The sequence below is a fragment of the Lytechinus pictus genome, chromosome 2 (genome assembly GCF_037042905.1).
Source record: "Lytechinus pictus isolate F3 Inbred chromosome 2, Lp3.0, whole genome shotgun sequence".
NCBI classification, from domain to species: Eukaryota; Metazoa; Echinodermata; class Echinoidea; order Temnopleuroida; family Toxopneustidae; genus Lytechinus; species Lytechinus pictus.
This window is the reverse complement of record NC_087246.1, coordinates 22,505,007-22,521,203: the sequence shown is the minus strand read 5'-3', so window position 1 is coordinate 22,521,203 and position 16,197 is coordinate 22,505,007. Positions and strand designations below refer to the sequence as shown.

General features: G+C 35.7%; 1 protein-coding gene across 1 annotated transcript; it reads left to right on the top strand.

Annotated features, from left to right (window-relative positions):
* The first annotated feature begins 7,793 nt into the window (after window positions 1–7,793).
* Window positions 7,794–16,193, top strand: LOC129273599 (TLC domain-containing protein 2-like). The gene is made up of 5 exons (XM_064113401.1): window positions 7,794–8,023; window positions 9,384–9,687; window positions 10,439–10,521; window positions 11,924–12,006; window positions 13,873–16,193. Exons 2-5 carry the CDS (start codon window positions 9,497–9,499, stop codon window positions 14,251–14,253), a joined length of 738 nt encoding a protein of 245 aa, XP_063969471.1. The 5' UTR covers window positions 7,794–8,023; window positions 9,384–9,496; the 3' UTR covers window positions 14,254–16,193.
* Window positions 16,194–16,197: the final 4 nt, after the last annotated feature.

Sequence of the window (16,197 nt, the reverse complement as noted above, 5' to 3'; positions counted from 1 at the left end):
AATTCTTGGATGTTTAAAAAAGAAAAATGCCATTGCTATTTTCTCACTTTTTTCTGCTAATATTATGACCGACTTCACCTCAGGATGGACATTTCCCTTATAAAAAAAATCGAGAAAAAAAAACACAAAAGCAAAAACAAATAGCAATTGCAAAGCGTGAATGTTAAACTCTGTTTGCATTATCTGTCTACAATATTAAAGGAATCAGTGCCTGTTATCATCGTCATGTGATCCCAGATAAATACAATTATGGTTTTAGCCTGTGTTTGCTTACATAAGTATGAACAACGACAGCGGCATGATCATTCTCATGGAGGGGGGCGGGGTGGCGATGGCGGGACAAAGTCAGACAAGCAACATACTTTAAAACAACAACATACAAATATGGCAACAATCGCGTCTTCTTCAAAATCTAGCCCATACTGGCATCTTCTTGGTAGTCATGCTGATCATACGCGTTGAGAGGGAAGCATTAGCATTAGTAACAACTGTGTAAGAAAATAACTGAAAATATATATTTTGAAGGAGGGGGTGGACTACTCTTTCCCCTCCTGTGATGTCACCACTGTTGGTACTGTTCGTACAATCCATACAAATATAATATTGATTATTATTAGGTAAATACGAAGGACACAATCTGATCAGTCAAGCATGACTGCAAACAAGCGACCGGGGTAGTATTTGAATAATTTTGATTGTTCATTCTCCGAGCAAGATTTGGAATCAAAAGGGAAATCCCCTTTCCGAATGTATTACATCATACATTATTCCAACTACGCACGTATCAGTGCAGATCAATAAAAAAAGATACAACATGGGGGTAATCTCAACATAATATTCGAGGGTTTATGTCTCATCCATTTTAATGAAAGTAAAAGGTTTGACAGAATGCTACACTTGAGTGTGCACTGTCCATTTTTTGTAAGCTCGCAGAAATCAGTTTGAGCAGAAATGCTCATTTTCATGCCGTGTCAACTGTCAAGGAAAAACGGTGAAAAAATGACCGTGAGGTAAATTTTTCTTTTGCATTTCAAGCCAGTTGAAATAAAACTGATACATTTTAACATATTGCAAATACTTTGCAACCCAAATTAGCATTTTAACGCTAGGTAAGCACAACCTTTACCCTGTTTTTGTGACTGCTGGATATGAGGACAGAACTGAATGTAAACAAATGTTTACTTCAGACATCTCCAGCATTTTTAAAACTAAGTTCTTATCATTTAAAGTGGGTTTAAATTTTACATTTTATGTAATATTAGTTTCTCCACACTTTTCCCAAGCATGACAATGATTAACAAACGGAAAATCAAGCCGAAGCCACTCAGTCATGTGAATCACATGCCCGGGGGGGGGGGGGCACTTCCATTGACGAGTGGATACCATGCGCGACCATGGGGTCTCGAAAAGCACCCTAAACACGTATTTTTCCATATTCTGAAAAAGGCTTAACAAGTATTGGCGTCTGAAACCCTACCCTTAACAAGTATTGGAAATAAAACGATACTCTTGGCAAGTATTCCCTGAAATGAACCCCTAAACAAGTACAGCGATATTTTATTTCACGGGTCCGTCGGTCATCGGTTTTACCTTTACACACCATTTGGTTTATTACGGCCCCACCTTCTACACCTCGCGCAAATTGGACTCTAAACACGTAGTGTTGGGGGGAAAAGGACATCCTTTATAAAACATTTCAATTTTGTTTTATCATCCCCGCAAATTTGACCCTAAACACGTAGCTTTCCTCGCAAAATAGATACCCTTTTTTCATTATTTTTGTGTTTTTGACACCCTTATCACGTTACGTACGTAACGTGCCCTATCTTGAAAAAGACATCCTTTTTACGTGTTTTTTTGTCGCGCATGGTATCCACTCGTCAATGTAAGTGGCCCCCCCTGGATCACATGCTTCGGGTAAAGCAGATATCATCACGATGGCCTCGGTGTGTGTGTGGCGGGGGGGGGGGGGGTGGCGCATCGGCGCTCGATGAAGTGTTTTGGGCAAGGAAACAAGCTAAAAAGGTAAAATATATTTTTCAAATCAATCTCCTTAGCTAAAGTCCATATATATATATATATATATATACTGTACATAATTATAAGGGAACAATTATTTGAGTAATCAAATGAAAGATTTCCCCATGTTCAGGGATTTCCCGAAACATAATTCTAATGTAAGAATTTATTTTGTCTTTCTATTTTGTTTAAATATGTGTTTTTATGCAAATAAGTGACTGACAGGTACAGCTGAGTTACATTGCATTCTGAAGTGACAATAAAAGTTCAGAGTATTTCTTTCGGAACAGGATACACTTCAAAAGTCTTCAATTACAAAGCGACCTTTGGAATCAAGCGAGTAATCTTTACCGTTAAACAAACATTCCAATCTCATCATCATCGTGTAATACCTATGCATTTCCTTACACAGGAGTAGGAGGGGAGGGGGGCAAGGGAAGACTCTTCTCATGAAGCTGAAAAATACCAACAAATTTTCAACAGGCGCCGGACCATCTTCAAATTTCAATTAAATTCAATTGAACTTGTTGAGCATCTGTTCACATAAACACCTCACCCATTATGATCAGCTTGGCTCTTGTCCCCCAATACAAATTCTCGCCCCTCTCTCTCCTTTCTCTAAATAAATCTCCGCATGGCCATGTAAGTTTGATATCAATAGATCATTTTAATACATTCGACAAACAAGCAAGCTGAAACAAGTTAATGTGATTATCAAAGTTCATTTGTTCAGCTATTTTTTCTTCAAGTGCATGAGTTGAAATTGAATAAAGAGGAAGAATATCCTTCAAAAATGTTATGCAATCACATGAATCCAGAATAAACTTATAATGTACTGGGACGGGGGGCCTTCTAGCCGGGGGTTTAACCCCCCTTCGGGGAGCTAAAACAAGGCTATCGGTTGGTTCCAGACATACATGTATGTAAGTCTCTAATCAGAGGTATTGTTCATATTCATGTTTTATAGTTATGTCATTGTGACACCAGAATCCGAAAAGCGTTCATCTCTGTTTAATAAAGCCACGACATAATCGCACATTATTTTGTTATTTCATTTTGTTCGCCGAGAATAAGTTAGATATATTGTATTATACTATATATACATAAGGGAACACGGTACAAAAAAGGTTACAATTAAATTTATAGAAGAAAATGTACCATATGGTGATGATTAACGGTAAAACAAGCATTGAAAGTTAAAAAACAAATCTATCAGTTGTGGAGAAAGTTGAGACTAGGATAGAATAGAAAAAAAATATCACAAAGGTTATAATTATTAAGAAATAGAACAAGTGATCATGTCTGAAAAAGTATTCTGCAATAAAAGCATGGCAGGTAAGAATACATGATGAAATACATTTTTTTTTAATCGTTATTATCATTTCAATATTTTCATTACCAACTGTTATCATTTCCAAGGATGGCAAATAAATAAATCTTTTTACTCGTTCATACCAGTGAGTGAAGCTTCACTCGTGAAAATAAATTCAATTCTCACTCGCGAGAGACTGATTTAAAATCAAGACTGGATTGCCATCTCTCATTCCCACCAATCAAAATGAAGGTATTTCCTCATGAATATTCATAAATACAACTCGCAGGAATATTTTTTAAAAAGTAGCCTAAAGAGTATCGTCAGGAAGCTCATCTGGCATAAATGTGAACGTTCTCGAAAGCATAGATTGCTAATGAAAGTTCCCCTAAATAAAATATTATGTGACATTTTATACAAGGAAAATTCATATTTATTTCCATGTAACACGAAAAGTAAATGTCATTGAAATGATATTTCATTAATTGAATTGAATTGAATGTATTTTCATACTTCACAAGATAGAAAAATAATAACATAATACAAGAAATAAAATACAAAAGATAATGGCAGTAAATAAAGTCAAATATGAAGGAACCTGCATAAAAAGCAGAGCTTGTAATGTCTGCAGGTTCCTTAAAGTAATTATGAAATTAGCAATCAAGGAGATCGGACACTAAAAAAAAATCAGAGTACAAAGGAAAAGCCAAAGATTAGCCGCGTATAATCGCGGGGTAAAGAATAAAAGGGATAGTGGACAAATGTGAAATAGAGGGGGGGGGGGGGGATGAGCGAAGAATGAAAACATTCAAAACTATACCGCAGTATAGGGGACAAAAGGGACAAAGCAAATACATTATATATATTCAGCCAGTGCGTCTTAATAAAAATTACAAGCTTCATTTCTCAATCAAGGACCAGCAATGAATTGCAGGGGGTGCTGCCTATGGAGAATAATACACGCAGCACCTCCCAGGAAAATCTTGGGGTGCATCAGCACCCCCGCTTCTCAGGGTCATGCATAGGGGCACCAACTTGATCATAAACTTATGAGTGCGCTAATTTGATTTTAAACTTAGGGAGCCATACTGATTTTATACTTATATGCACAACTCAGTGATATGCAAATGAGAGAGTCGATGATGACCATCACACACGATTTTTTTTTTCATTATTTTCATTACTTGTCTGAACCATGAAATGTTAAAACATTGGCATTCCACATGTTCAGGGAAGAATAAAACTTTGTTTCACAGGACAATGAGGAGAAAATTTGAATATTTCATATTTCATATGATAAAATACAAAAGAAATAGTGAGTGAATGATGTCATCACTCACCTCATTTGCATACCGACCAGGATGTGCATATAACTGTTTTGTTAAATTAAGAGAAACTTCAAAATATCACAGCTTTCTTATTTTACATCCGATTTTGATGCTTTCTGGATTTTTCTCCTTTTATTCAAATCATTTTTTTTTTTTGGGGGGGGGGGGTGAACTCGTCTTTTGATTCCCTTGATGAGTGGAGATATTAGCTTGAATCCAGTCCCTTGGGGCCCGTTGCAGAAAGAGTTGCAATCAATTGCAACTCTAAAAATCATGCGCAACTTGATTTTCAACCAATCAACAGCGTGCATTTGGGACTTGCGACTGATTTTTTGGCTTGCGTTTAAACGCAACTCTTTCTGCAACGGGCCCTTGATGTATACAGTGCATATCAATAAAACGGGTTAGTTTTGAAAAGTTTATAAAATCTTTGATAAAGTCTTTGTTTCAAATTATGATGTCTATATTTTGGTGTTCATAGATGCTCTAAAGTTTCATCTTTCAAGTTTCGTTCATGCTTGAGCGAACACGGAATTTTTTTGTTGGGGGTTCATAAAAATATTTGCGCAAAAATTGCAGAAAATGATAAATATGATTATCAAACTTGGTAATTATGAAACTCCTCTTAACGTTCTCATTATGTTTGTCAATATGTTTCAATGCTTTCAAAACAACATTTGTTGCACACAATGAAAGGATTTGAATAAATGACAAGCTCTCCCATTAATACATGTAATGCAGATCCCCTTAATTGGGTTGACATTTTTTTTAATATGAAGGAACATATCCAACGCTGATAATACAAGGTGGCTGGTGAACCGCCTGATTTCAAGATCAATTTAATATTCAATATGATCTTTTGAACCCTATAGATGACCTTTGAACTGCCAAGTGTGATCATAATTTAATGGAAAAATAAAGAAATGAGGGAGCAAGTTAAACAAAAAGATTGAACCTTTGATCCCAAGATGACATTTTACCTCATCATCTTTAACAAAACGCATGTGGTTTTACTTGATTTTTTTGGTACCATGGAGATTGTTTGTACCAAGTACCAAATTTGTACCAAGTGTGATCGCCCGGAGTTTTTTCTCCCGGCGGACAGGTTCTCGGGATCGCGCCATCACTCGACTTGACGCGTACAGTGAGTTTAGCAGCTGCTTTCGGGAAATATAAATACTTTCATAAAAGATCCTCCATCGCTTTTTTTTTGGGTCAATGAAATGAAAAAAATATATGTTGTACTGTTTGCCGAAAACCACGACACTTTGAATTACTGATTGGAATTTACACGACATCCTACTGATTTTACATTTCAAATTCAATACAATTCAATTGGGCCAAATCGTCAGCATGGTCAGTATATTATCTTCAAATAAATGTTTCAACTTGTGATGCAGTGTATCTGTTTAATGGTATTCGATTAAAATGAGGTTATTTTTTTAGATTCTTTACATTCTGGAATTTTTTTTTCAAATACATATTTCTGTAAGCAAACACATGTTATGAGAGTCCGTGTCACTTAAAAATACGATACTGGATTTACCTGGATGAGATGTAGGCATGGCCCCTGGAAGCGGGGTTGTTGCGTATGTTGTATATCCTTGGAAATCTGCTTTACTATGGGACTATAGAAATGTTTTTATAAGCAGGTATAAGATAAGCTGAATTTTTAATTTTATATTTTAGTAAAATAGAAAGGAGAGAGGATGGGAGGGCAATTCATAAAATTAAAATAACATTCAAATATAAGAACTAATTATAAATTATATGTTTTTATTGCAATAATAATATATTTTCTAAATTTGCTGAAATATGAACATTTGCTGGAAACTCATAGTTATTTTTGGATGTTTTTTGTTACTTTCTATGTTCACTGTTCACGGTTACTCCTTTTCGCATGAATCATAGTACTTATCAGTGGCGGACCGTGACCCGGAGGAGACAGAGCATTGGAGGGGCACTGTATTTGTTTGTGAACAATGCTGTGCCCCTCCAATGCTTTGTCTCCTCCGGGTTACGGTCCGCCACTAATCATATATCTGTATTGTGATTTTTTTTCATTGGAGATTTATCTATACACCGGACAAATAAAGTAAGTCATATAATTTAAGAAGATTGGTATCAACAGATTATCAAATCTCATAATTAAAACCTACCTGCGCGGTGTCAAAATGCAAATCCTGAATTAATACGTTAAAGGAGAATGAAACCCTTGAAACCAGCTGAATCCATATCAAAGAGAAAAATCAAAGAAAAATATTGTTGAAAGTTTGAGGAAGATTTAATGAATAATAAGAAAGTTATGAGCATTTGAATATTGAGATCATTAATGCTATGTAGTTCCTCCCATTGGCAATGCGACCAAGATCTGTGATGTCACACACGTACAACTCCCTCATTACTTTAGTACTTATTTCACCTATATTCTCACTTTTATAGAGTCTATCACAAGGTGAGGTGTTCTCTTTATAAGAGGACAAGTACAGAGGTTTCACAACATTAAATCATTGATGAATCGTTTGTCATATGATTAGAATGAGCAAAAAGATATGTTTTGGGGTATATTTTCAGTGTCCAAAAGGGGAGAGTTGTTCATCTGTGATATCATAGATCTTGGTCGCATTGCCAATGGGAGGATCTCCATAGCATTAGTGATCTCGACATTCAAATGCTCCTAACTCTTCTATTGCTAGTCCTATTTTACTCAAACTTTTGTTGATCTTATTCTTAGATTTTTCTGCTTTCACAAAAGCTAACTTGCTTCAAGAGTTTCATTCTCCTTTAAGGTTACCACGATCAGAGGTCGTGACTCATCAAAGTAATGCTAAATGCAACAGATTTTGTTCCCCATAACTTTGCAAACATGAAATGTGATGCTACAGCCATTGCTGTACGCAGTGAGGGGGGTAGTCCCCCAGAAATTTTGAAAACCTACATTTTAAATTGAAAATTTTCACAAAGTTCGCCATTTTTCAACTTGCAATTTTGTTTTCAATTTCACCTTAAAATATGGAAAAGCGCCCCATGACAAGCTCGGTCGCTTCAGTCCTCGTTTTCGAGTTTCTTCGATTTTTTACGTACCCCCCCCCCCTGTAAAAACTATCTGTGTATGACCATGGCATCAGCTGAGTGCTTTCTTTGTTGATGACCCTTTGAATAGTGTAGCGCTCCAAAGGCAATCAACTGTACAGTCAACTTGGCAGACAAACTTGCATTATTTTGCTATTGACCATGTTGACTGACTGACATGACTGATATAGCTGAGGACTACCATTCACCACATCGAATGTCTTCCAGATTCTTCAGCTACGTGATGTGCAAGTGTTGATGGGGGACTGAGGATTTAATCTTTTATTTCAAGGTAAGTGAAAATCATTCAATACAGCAATGTCTTATAATAGGTCATGTAGATTCGTATTGTATATATTTGTTTCGATATAATTTATGCACGAACAGTCACCTAATAACAGAATAACACGCAGCTCCTTTGATAAGGACTTATTTTCTGCTGTTTAAAGAAGCAGTAACCTTTTGATTAATTATCAATGCTTGTTTTGAAAATGATTCTTGAATCTATTTGGGTAAGCTTTCAAGTGATATGATCACACTGTTCTATGGTTAAATTTATCATCAGATTTTTTTGCTGGGATATTGTCCATAGATTTGCATTTCAGCTAAAGCCACCACGTATCGTGCATGCCTATTTAGCTTCTGATCTCATTCACCCATTTCACCATCATAATAGACATAATATTGAATGCATGATAATAGCTCCATGATAAAATCGACAGAGGTCTATTCATCATTCTCATGCCTGAGTTCCTGCAATATGACCCGTTTCCCATCCCTTCATGATTAGCCCTAAACATCACAACGCCACGGCCTAACACCGCTTAAATCAATGTTACATGGATTTCGGCTTACGATATGGATAAAATTGATAAGTTTGCAATTTAACTTTGCTCCATTCATTGTATTCATTTAATTTTTGGTAAATACTAAAAAGCGGTTATCTTCCGAAATCCTCGGACATATATTCCCGGGGGCGGTCCCATCTGCTCGTACTCAAAATAAAACTTTCATCAGGCTGTATCGAAATCCACTCTGTAGAAGGCATTCGCAACACTAGCGTACCTACGGGGGGGGGGGGCAGGGGGGCACTCTGCCCCCCCTGACGAGCCACAACCCATACAAAAGACATATACCAGCCCCCCCTGACGAGCTTAAAAGACCTTTTTTGCCCCCCCTGACGAGCTTGAAGACCTTTATTGCCCCCCCCCTGGATGAGCTTGAAGACCTTTTTTTTTTTTTTTTTTTTTTTTTTTTTTGCTTGTCAATTTATTTCTGGTACGAAAACCTTCATTTTTTAATTGAAGACCTTTTTTTTTTTTTTTTTTTTTGCTTGTCAAATTTTTTGGCGGCCGATTTTGCCCCCCCCTGTGGAAAATCCTAGGTACGCCACTGATTCGCAAGTTTCTGAATGCATTCGGAAATTCTCTAGTATTTATATTATCTTAATTCATTTATATTAGGTTAATTGGGTCTCCATACCTAAAGGGGCTTTCACAATTGCTAGTGCGATCGTTTACGATCATTCGGTCACAATATAAAATTATGTTCAACACAATCGCAACGGTTGTAAGCAGTCGCACCACCAATTGTGAAAGGGGCTTTAAGGTCCATGATAGCTCAAATGTAAAGTTTTCTTTCTTTCTCAACAGGATTAAAAAGTAAATTTCCAGTGTGATATTGAACCGACCCACAAGGGGTGTGTAGATGCACTCGATCGCTATACAAACCACTTTTAAACCCAGCATCTTTAAAGCTCTTCAGAATGGAAATTTCCTCATCTGTCAGTTTCGCCATCATGGCGACATCGATGATCATGTGCTTCTTACTCAACATTCTCATCGACAAGCTGCCTGTGCCCCCGAAATATGCGGATAGATCCCGTCGACACAAGTGGAAAAATGTGGTCATCTCCACCATACATGCAGTGTCTGCTTCAACAGGAGGATTAGCAAGGTAGGTCTATACTATGATTCTGTGTTGCTGTTTAGTGGTATTTGGGAGTTTTTGCAACCACTACGCAGACGTTTCCTGGAACGCAGAGAATCTATTCTCAATAGCTCTTCGTGACAAAGCAGTCGAAAATCGGTAAATCAAAACAGAAGTGTCGTTTTGGACTCTGGACAAACAAAATATTTGCATTTTTTCGTCAGCTCAGAATCTCAGGACGATCTGCTATCCTGGTTCACCAGTTTTCGGCACAGCCCTCTATATAGCTGTCCATTGTGATTATTTTGACGGGCGTTTTCAATAGATTTACTGTGTTTATAGTTACCATTCGTTAAACCAGGGTCTTTAATTGAATGTTTCCAGGGTTCTGTATTACCTTGGCTTTCTTTTTATTGAAATGATTTGTGTACTTTATTATTGTAATTACCATTGACTGTTCTTTTTAAGTGCCAAGACGAAACATGCAAAGCAATATTCATATTTCTTATTTTGTTAACCTATTTTAATATATTATATGAATAGATAAAAATAAGTATTATTCGCATAATTTCTCTGTATATTTATGTTGTGTAAATGAAATGCAATGAAAATGTTATCTAGTTTTAGACCCGCCATAAAAGAACTGTGACCCGGGTCACTTTGTCTATGTTTGAAGCAATATCTGGTTTTAAAATTCGTTCTTTCTCCACTCCCTCTCCCCCCACTCTCTCTCTCCCCCTCTCTCTCTCTCTTCCTCCATCTCTTACCATGGTTACAGTATATACTTCTCTCCAGAGTTGCTTAGTGATCATTTGAATGCTACGTCCGCCATAATCCTAATATCCATGGCAGTTACCAATGGTAAGGATGATACTCAACTTTATACGACGGTTGACAATTATATTTCTGCCTTCGCAAGTAAAAAAAAAGATTAAATGTTATCAAAGTAGTATCCTTTTTCAGTTCAATATGTTTTTTGAAAGTTTTACTTAAAATGTGCACTCTAAAAATGAAGTGCTAATTTAGGACTTAAGGAGCTTGTATAGTGACTGCACTTCGGGTGCTTTTTTTATAGTTCAAAATTAAATTACTAAATCAGCAAGTGCAGTGAATACATTATAAGCTCCTTAAGAAAACTTAGCACTTCATTTTTTAGATTGTAATACTTTATGATATTACTTCAATTATTTGAGAAATAAGGTAATCATAAATCAACTATCTGATAATTGACCTGGATAACATTCGTCTCCTAGTTCGGTACCATTAGTTTGTAGGTTCCGTGACATTTGCTTTCGGCGACAATTGCTCCGCTGTAAATTCCACACATTAATGGAACGACCGACTTCAACTTCGGGTATAACACTATACCTAAAAACCTAATCATATACGTAACATAAAACTCTATTGCAACTCTTACCTTAACCATATATCTTAGACCAGCGCTTCTCAACCTTTTTTTACTCGAGGACCACTTTGACTCTCAAATTTTTTTCGAGGCCCATCTACCAAACTTTTAAGAAAGCGATACGACTACTTGTCTCGACTCAAAGATAGACAATGATAATGGGCATATTAGTGCGTATAACTTTCAGTAGCCCGGCTTTTGAGCCCCTTCTCCAAACGTATACAACCATGACAACATAACAACTTAATAACAAGAATGCTGAATACCTTCAACATTCGACAAACATTGCTTATGATTTTGCATCACTGCCAGTCATGATGAATCCAAATTTAATGTATTCAGGGTCATAATTTCTTACAGTTACATTCAGAGACTTTTTTCAATTTGTTTCCTCTCTCGCCCTTTTTAAATCGCTTTAAAAAAGGTCAATTTTGATGAAAGTATGTTTTCGTGAAATTTGAACACAAAGCCCTGAAGCACGTTCGAAACAAACATTAACTGTTCAAGAACTAACTGAATTCGCAAAGGTCCGGTAAATAGGCGACAATTAACTAAATTCTACACAATATGCATACATGATAAGGTTCACATCAAAGTTAGATCGAAACCATCATAATCTGTATGCATATTGCAACATGCATAAAGCATGCTTTACCTTTGTTTGACCCATGTCTTAGACGAAACAAAACCCGAAGCAGTTGTCGCTGGAGCAAACGTCGTGTCACCTGTTTGGTTGCCTCTTGTAATTTGACATAAAAAAAATCTCTGCTGTCATTTATACCATGTACTGTCGAAGTATTGGTCTCCTTTACCTGTCCTATATAAATCCTTCCACCCCTCATTTTAATATTCATACAGGATACTACATGTATGATTTTATCGATCTTGCGATGAACACCAAACTGGCCAGTTTTCTTCCATTGATGATACATCATATTCTGGTATGAAATCATTTATTATAAATTTATTCATTTAATTATTTATCTATTCATTTATCAAACATATTTGTACAGGATTTAAAAAAGCAATCGAATCTGCAAAGCCGTTTTTCATCAATGTCCTGTTAACATAATGTTCTATTAGCAGTAATAATCCTTTTCGTTGCAACGAAACTTAAGTCAGCGCTTCTCAAACGGTGGGCCGCGAAGCTCTTCCACGCAGGTGGGCCGCGAGAAGCTCCGGAGGAAGAAAAAAAAATGGGGAAAAAACTATAATATGTTTCACACACCTGGACCTGTCCAACAGCCCAAATATGTTATGTTTGATCGGTCTACGTGGGTCAAACAAAGGTAAAGCATGCTTTATGCATGTTGCAATATGCATACAGATTATGATGGTTTCTATCTAACTTTGATGTGAACCTTATCATGTATGCATATTGTGTAGAATTTAGTTAATTGTCGCCCATTTTCCGGACCTTTGCGAATGCAGTTAGTTCTTGATCTGTTTGTTTCGAACGTGCTTCAGGGCTTTGTGTTCAAATTTCACGAAAACATACTTTCATCAAAATTGACCTTTTTTTAAAGCGATTTAAAAAGGGCGAGGGAGGAAACAAATTGAAAAGTCTCTGAATATAACTGTGAGAAATTATGACCCTGAATACATTAAATTTGGATTCATCATGACTGGCAGTGATGCAAAATCATAAGCAACGTGTGTCGAATGTTGAAGCTATTCAGCATTCTTGTTATTAAGTTGTTATGTTGTCATGGTTGTATACGTTTGTAGAAGGGGCTCAAAGGCCGAGCTACTGAAAGTTATACGCACTAATATGCCCATTATAATCATTGTCTATCTTTGAGTCGAGACAAGTAGTCATATCGCTTTCTTAAAATTTTGGTAGGTGGGCCTCGAAACAAATTTGAGAGTCAAAGTGGTCCTCGAGTAAAAAAGGTTGAGAAGCGCTGACTTAAGTAACACATCAAAATTGAAAATATTTGTTCAAGCCAGATTATAGATTTGGTAAAAATTGATGTAAATTTTACTTTCGATGTCATTCTTCCATTTCAATCTTACAAATGTGTATTGAATTCGATCTAATTTGTCATTCACTGATTTATTAGATTAATTCTATAAAATATGTCACTGAACCCTAAACCGAATAATCTTTAGTCTACTTCACTCAAAAGTATATTGTTCAGTGGTAGAGCGGTGAAAATAATTCATACAATGAAGTATCTCAAACAAATCTAATCTGATATACAACGTCATAGAGGATTTTGAACATTATTTATTTTCAGCAGATATAAAGATTGAATCTAAATTTCATTCAGATGAAATTACCTGAATTGGTATGTACCGTCTCCAAAACAATGTTCTCATTATAAATAAGGAGCATGGTTAAGTGTAAACAATGTGTATTATCCTAAATGTAAAAGCAGGGTTATTCTCAAAGAAAACGTCATTAGGGAGATTTCACTCGCAACGCACAACGGATTCAAACACACAGTAAAAGTATTGAAAATGCCCGTCAAAATGACAAAAACAGCTGGGAGGTCTTTGTCGAAAATATGAGTGAACCGGAACAGCAATTTCGTCGTAAGTTTTGGAGCTGACGAAATATTGCAATATCGTTTGTCTAGAATCCTGGGTGAAGCTGCTGATTCACCAATTTACGACAAAGACTCCATGGTTGTTCATTGTCATGAAGGGATTTGACAATACATTTTCTATGTTCTTGAATATGTCGTGTGTCGTGGAGCGAAAAAAAAAATCCATATTATTTTTTGTCCTACCACATGGTGTTCCTCCAACTTTCTCTTCTTGATCGACACTCTTCTCTTCATTTTTTTTGTTTCGTTTTGCAGGATATTTTTATCATATTCTGGGTAATAGTGGAGAAGAAAATGTTTGGTATAGTTGCCATCACTTCTTGCATAGAAATCAACGGCATCTCTCTTCATCTCCGTCACATCCTTCTCATGTTTGACTACAAGAAAGATGATCTAGTCTTCAAGATCAACAACGTTTTCAATGTCATCACATACGTCGTGCTTCGCCTGGGTATTTTAGCTTACGACACGTGGTGGTTGTTTGCGAATTGGACGGAGGTTAATTTCCTTTTCCCGCCCATGGGCCTTATTTTGCTCTTATTGAACATAGGTTTATTTTATCGTTTGATTGAGAGTGATTACATTAGGAAACCTATCGCTCAAAAGTCGAAGGTGCGTGACATAATGGCTGACTAGGAATCGTATTTATAATTTCGTATGGTGAACATTCATGTATAATTGAACAATCTATATACGTAGAGGAACTCTCAATTTCTTGCTGTTTCCACATTTAATTGGTCTCATTTTTCAATGATCTACTATTTTAGGGTCATTTCTGTAATATTGGACTACGGTAATAAAAAAGGTGTTATGCAGTAGTTCAGGGTGTAGGCTTAACTTATCTAAGTCAGAAGCTATCTGGATAGGAAGGAAAAAAGGTTGTCAAGATTTCCCATTTGCTGAAAGAGGTCTAACATGGAGAGATAATTCTTTCAAAACATTGGGTATTCAATTCTCGTTGAATTTTAATTCACTGTATAGTCTTAACTATGTTCCTAAACTGAGGCAGATAGAGAATATATTGAATTGTTGGCGCTCAAGAAATTTGTCTTTTGTTGAAAAATCTGTGTTATTAAAACTTTATTAATGCCTCAGTTGCTGTATTTACTATCTGTTTTGTGTATTAAAATTCCAAGCAATTTTTTTAAAGATCTAAATACTTTATTTTACAGATTTATTTGGAATGGAGGCAAGGACAGAGTAAAGAGGAAATATTTTTGTAATGACTTTTCTGCCTGTGGGCTCAAGATGGTTGATCCCTATACATTTTCATTGGCTCAGAAAATGATTTGGGTAAAATTTTTGTTAAATGATAATTACAATAGTGGATGGAAATTAATTGAAGTTTCCTTTTTAGACAAATTTAATGCAATGAGGGACATTTTGTGGAAGGCCCATGCACCTGAAGAAATTTTGAATAATTTAAATTGTTCCCTACTTGCAGACTCAATCCGGACCTGGTACTTGTTTAGAGATAAAGCTTCCAGAAAAGAGTTTGGTTATGATTATTTGTATTTGGGTTATTCACATTGTATTTGGTTTAATAGAAATGTCAGATCCAAATCTAAACAATTTTTCTTTTATAAAAAATTGGTTTAAAAGGGCATAATTTTTATAAGTGATCTCTTTAATCCACCCCATCCAGGTTACAAGTTATTTGAAGAGTTAGTTCTCGACTTTGAAATTTCAGCAAAAGAAAGAAGAAAATATAATTTTCTATTACAAAATATTCCTGGTCCATGGTTAGATTGGCATAATAATCCAGATTTAGATATCCATTCCGAAGTTGTAGATAAATTATTAGAGAAAAGGAAAGTTAGCAGTTATGCATAATCGATATTTTTCGATCAATGTCTCCCAGACAATTGTATTTCCTTTTGGGAAGAGTCGTGCCCTTCTAACGACAAAGTAGACTGGGAGAAAATACATATGCTGAATTTTAAGAGTACTATTGATAGCCGCCTCAGATCATTTTATTTCAAGGTGTTTCATAAGACAATTGCTCTTAATGCATTTTTATTTAAAATCAAGAGAAAAGATTCCCCAAACTGTTCATTCTGTAAAAGAGACCCTGAAACAATTGTACATATATTTTGCGATTGTCCGGTGGTTAACATTGTATGGGATGATCTTTTATCTATAATAAACCAAAAACAACATTCGAATATTATCCTTTCCCCCTTTGTAAAGATTTTTGGTATTCAAGGTGATAATTTTCTAACAATCATTTTCCTTGCTTTCAAATACTATGTTCACTTTTTTTAAATTTAATAACAAAAACCCCAATATTGTGGAATTCAAAGCTCGTATCAAAGATATTAAGGATATTGAATATGTTTTGGCGAAGAAAAATGGTAAATTACCTGTACATTTTAAAAAGTGGAGATTTGATATATAATTTGTTTTATGTATCTGTCTTGACAAGTATATACCTACATGTACGTAAGTGCTGCTCTGTTTAATCATGTTAATAGCTTGTTGATTTGTTTGATTTGTACTGTGATTTATTTTTTTATCAATAAAGATTGAAAGAAAAAAAAAGAAGAAAAAAAGGTGTTATGCTCTCGAGTTCCCATAAAA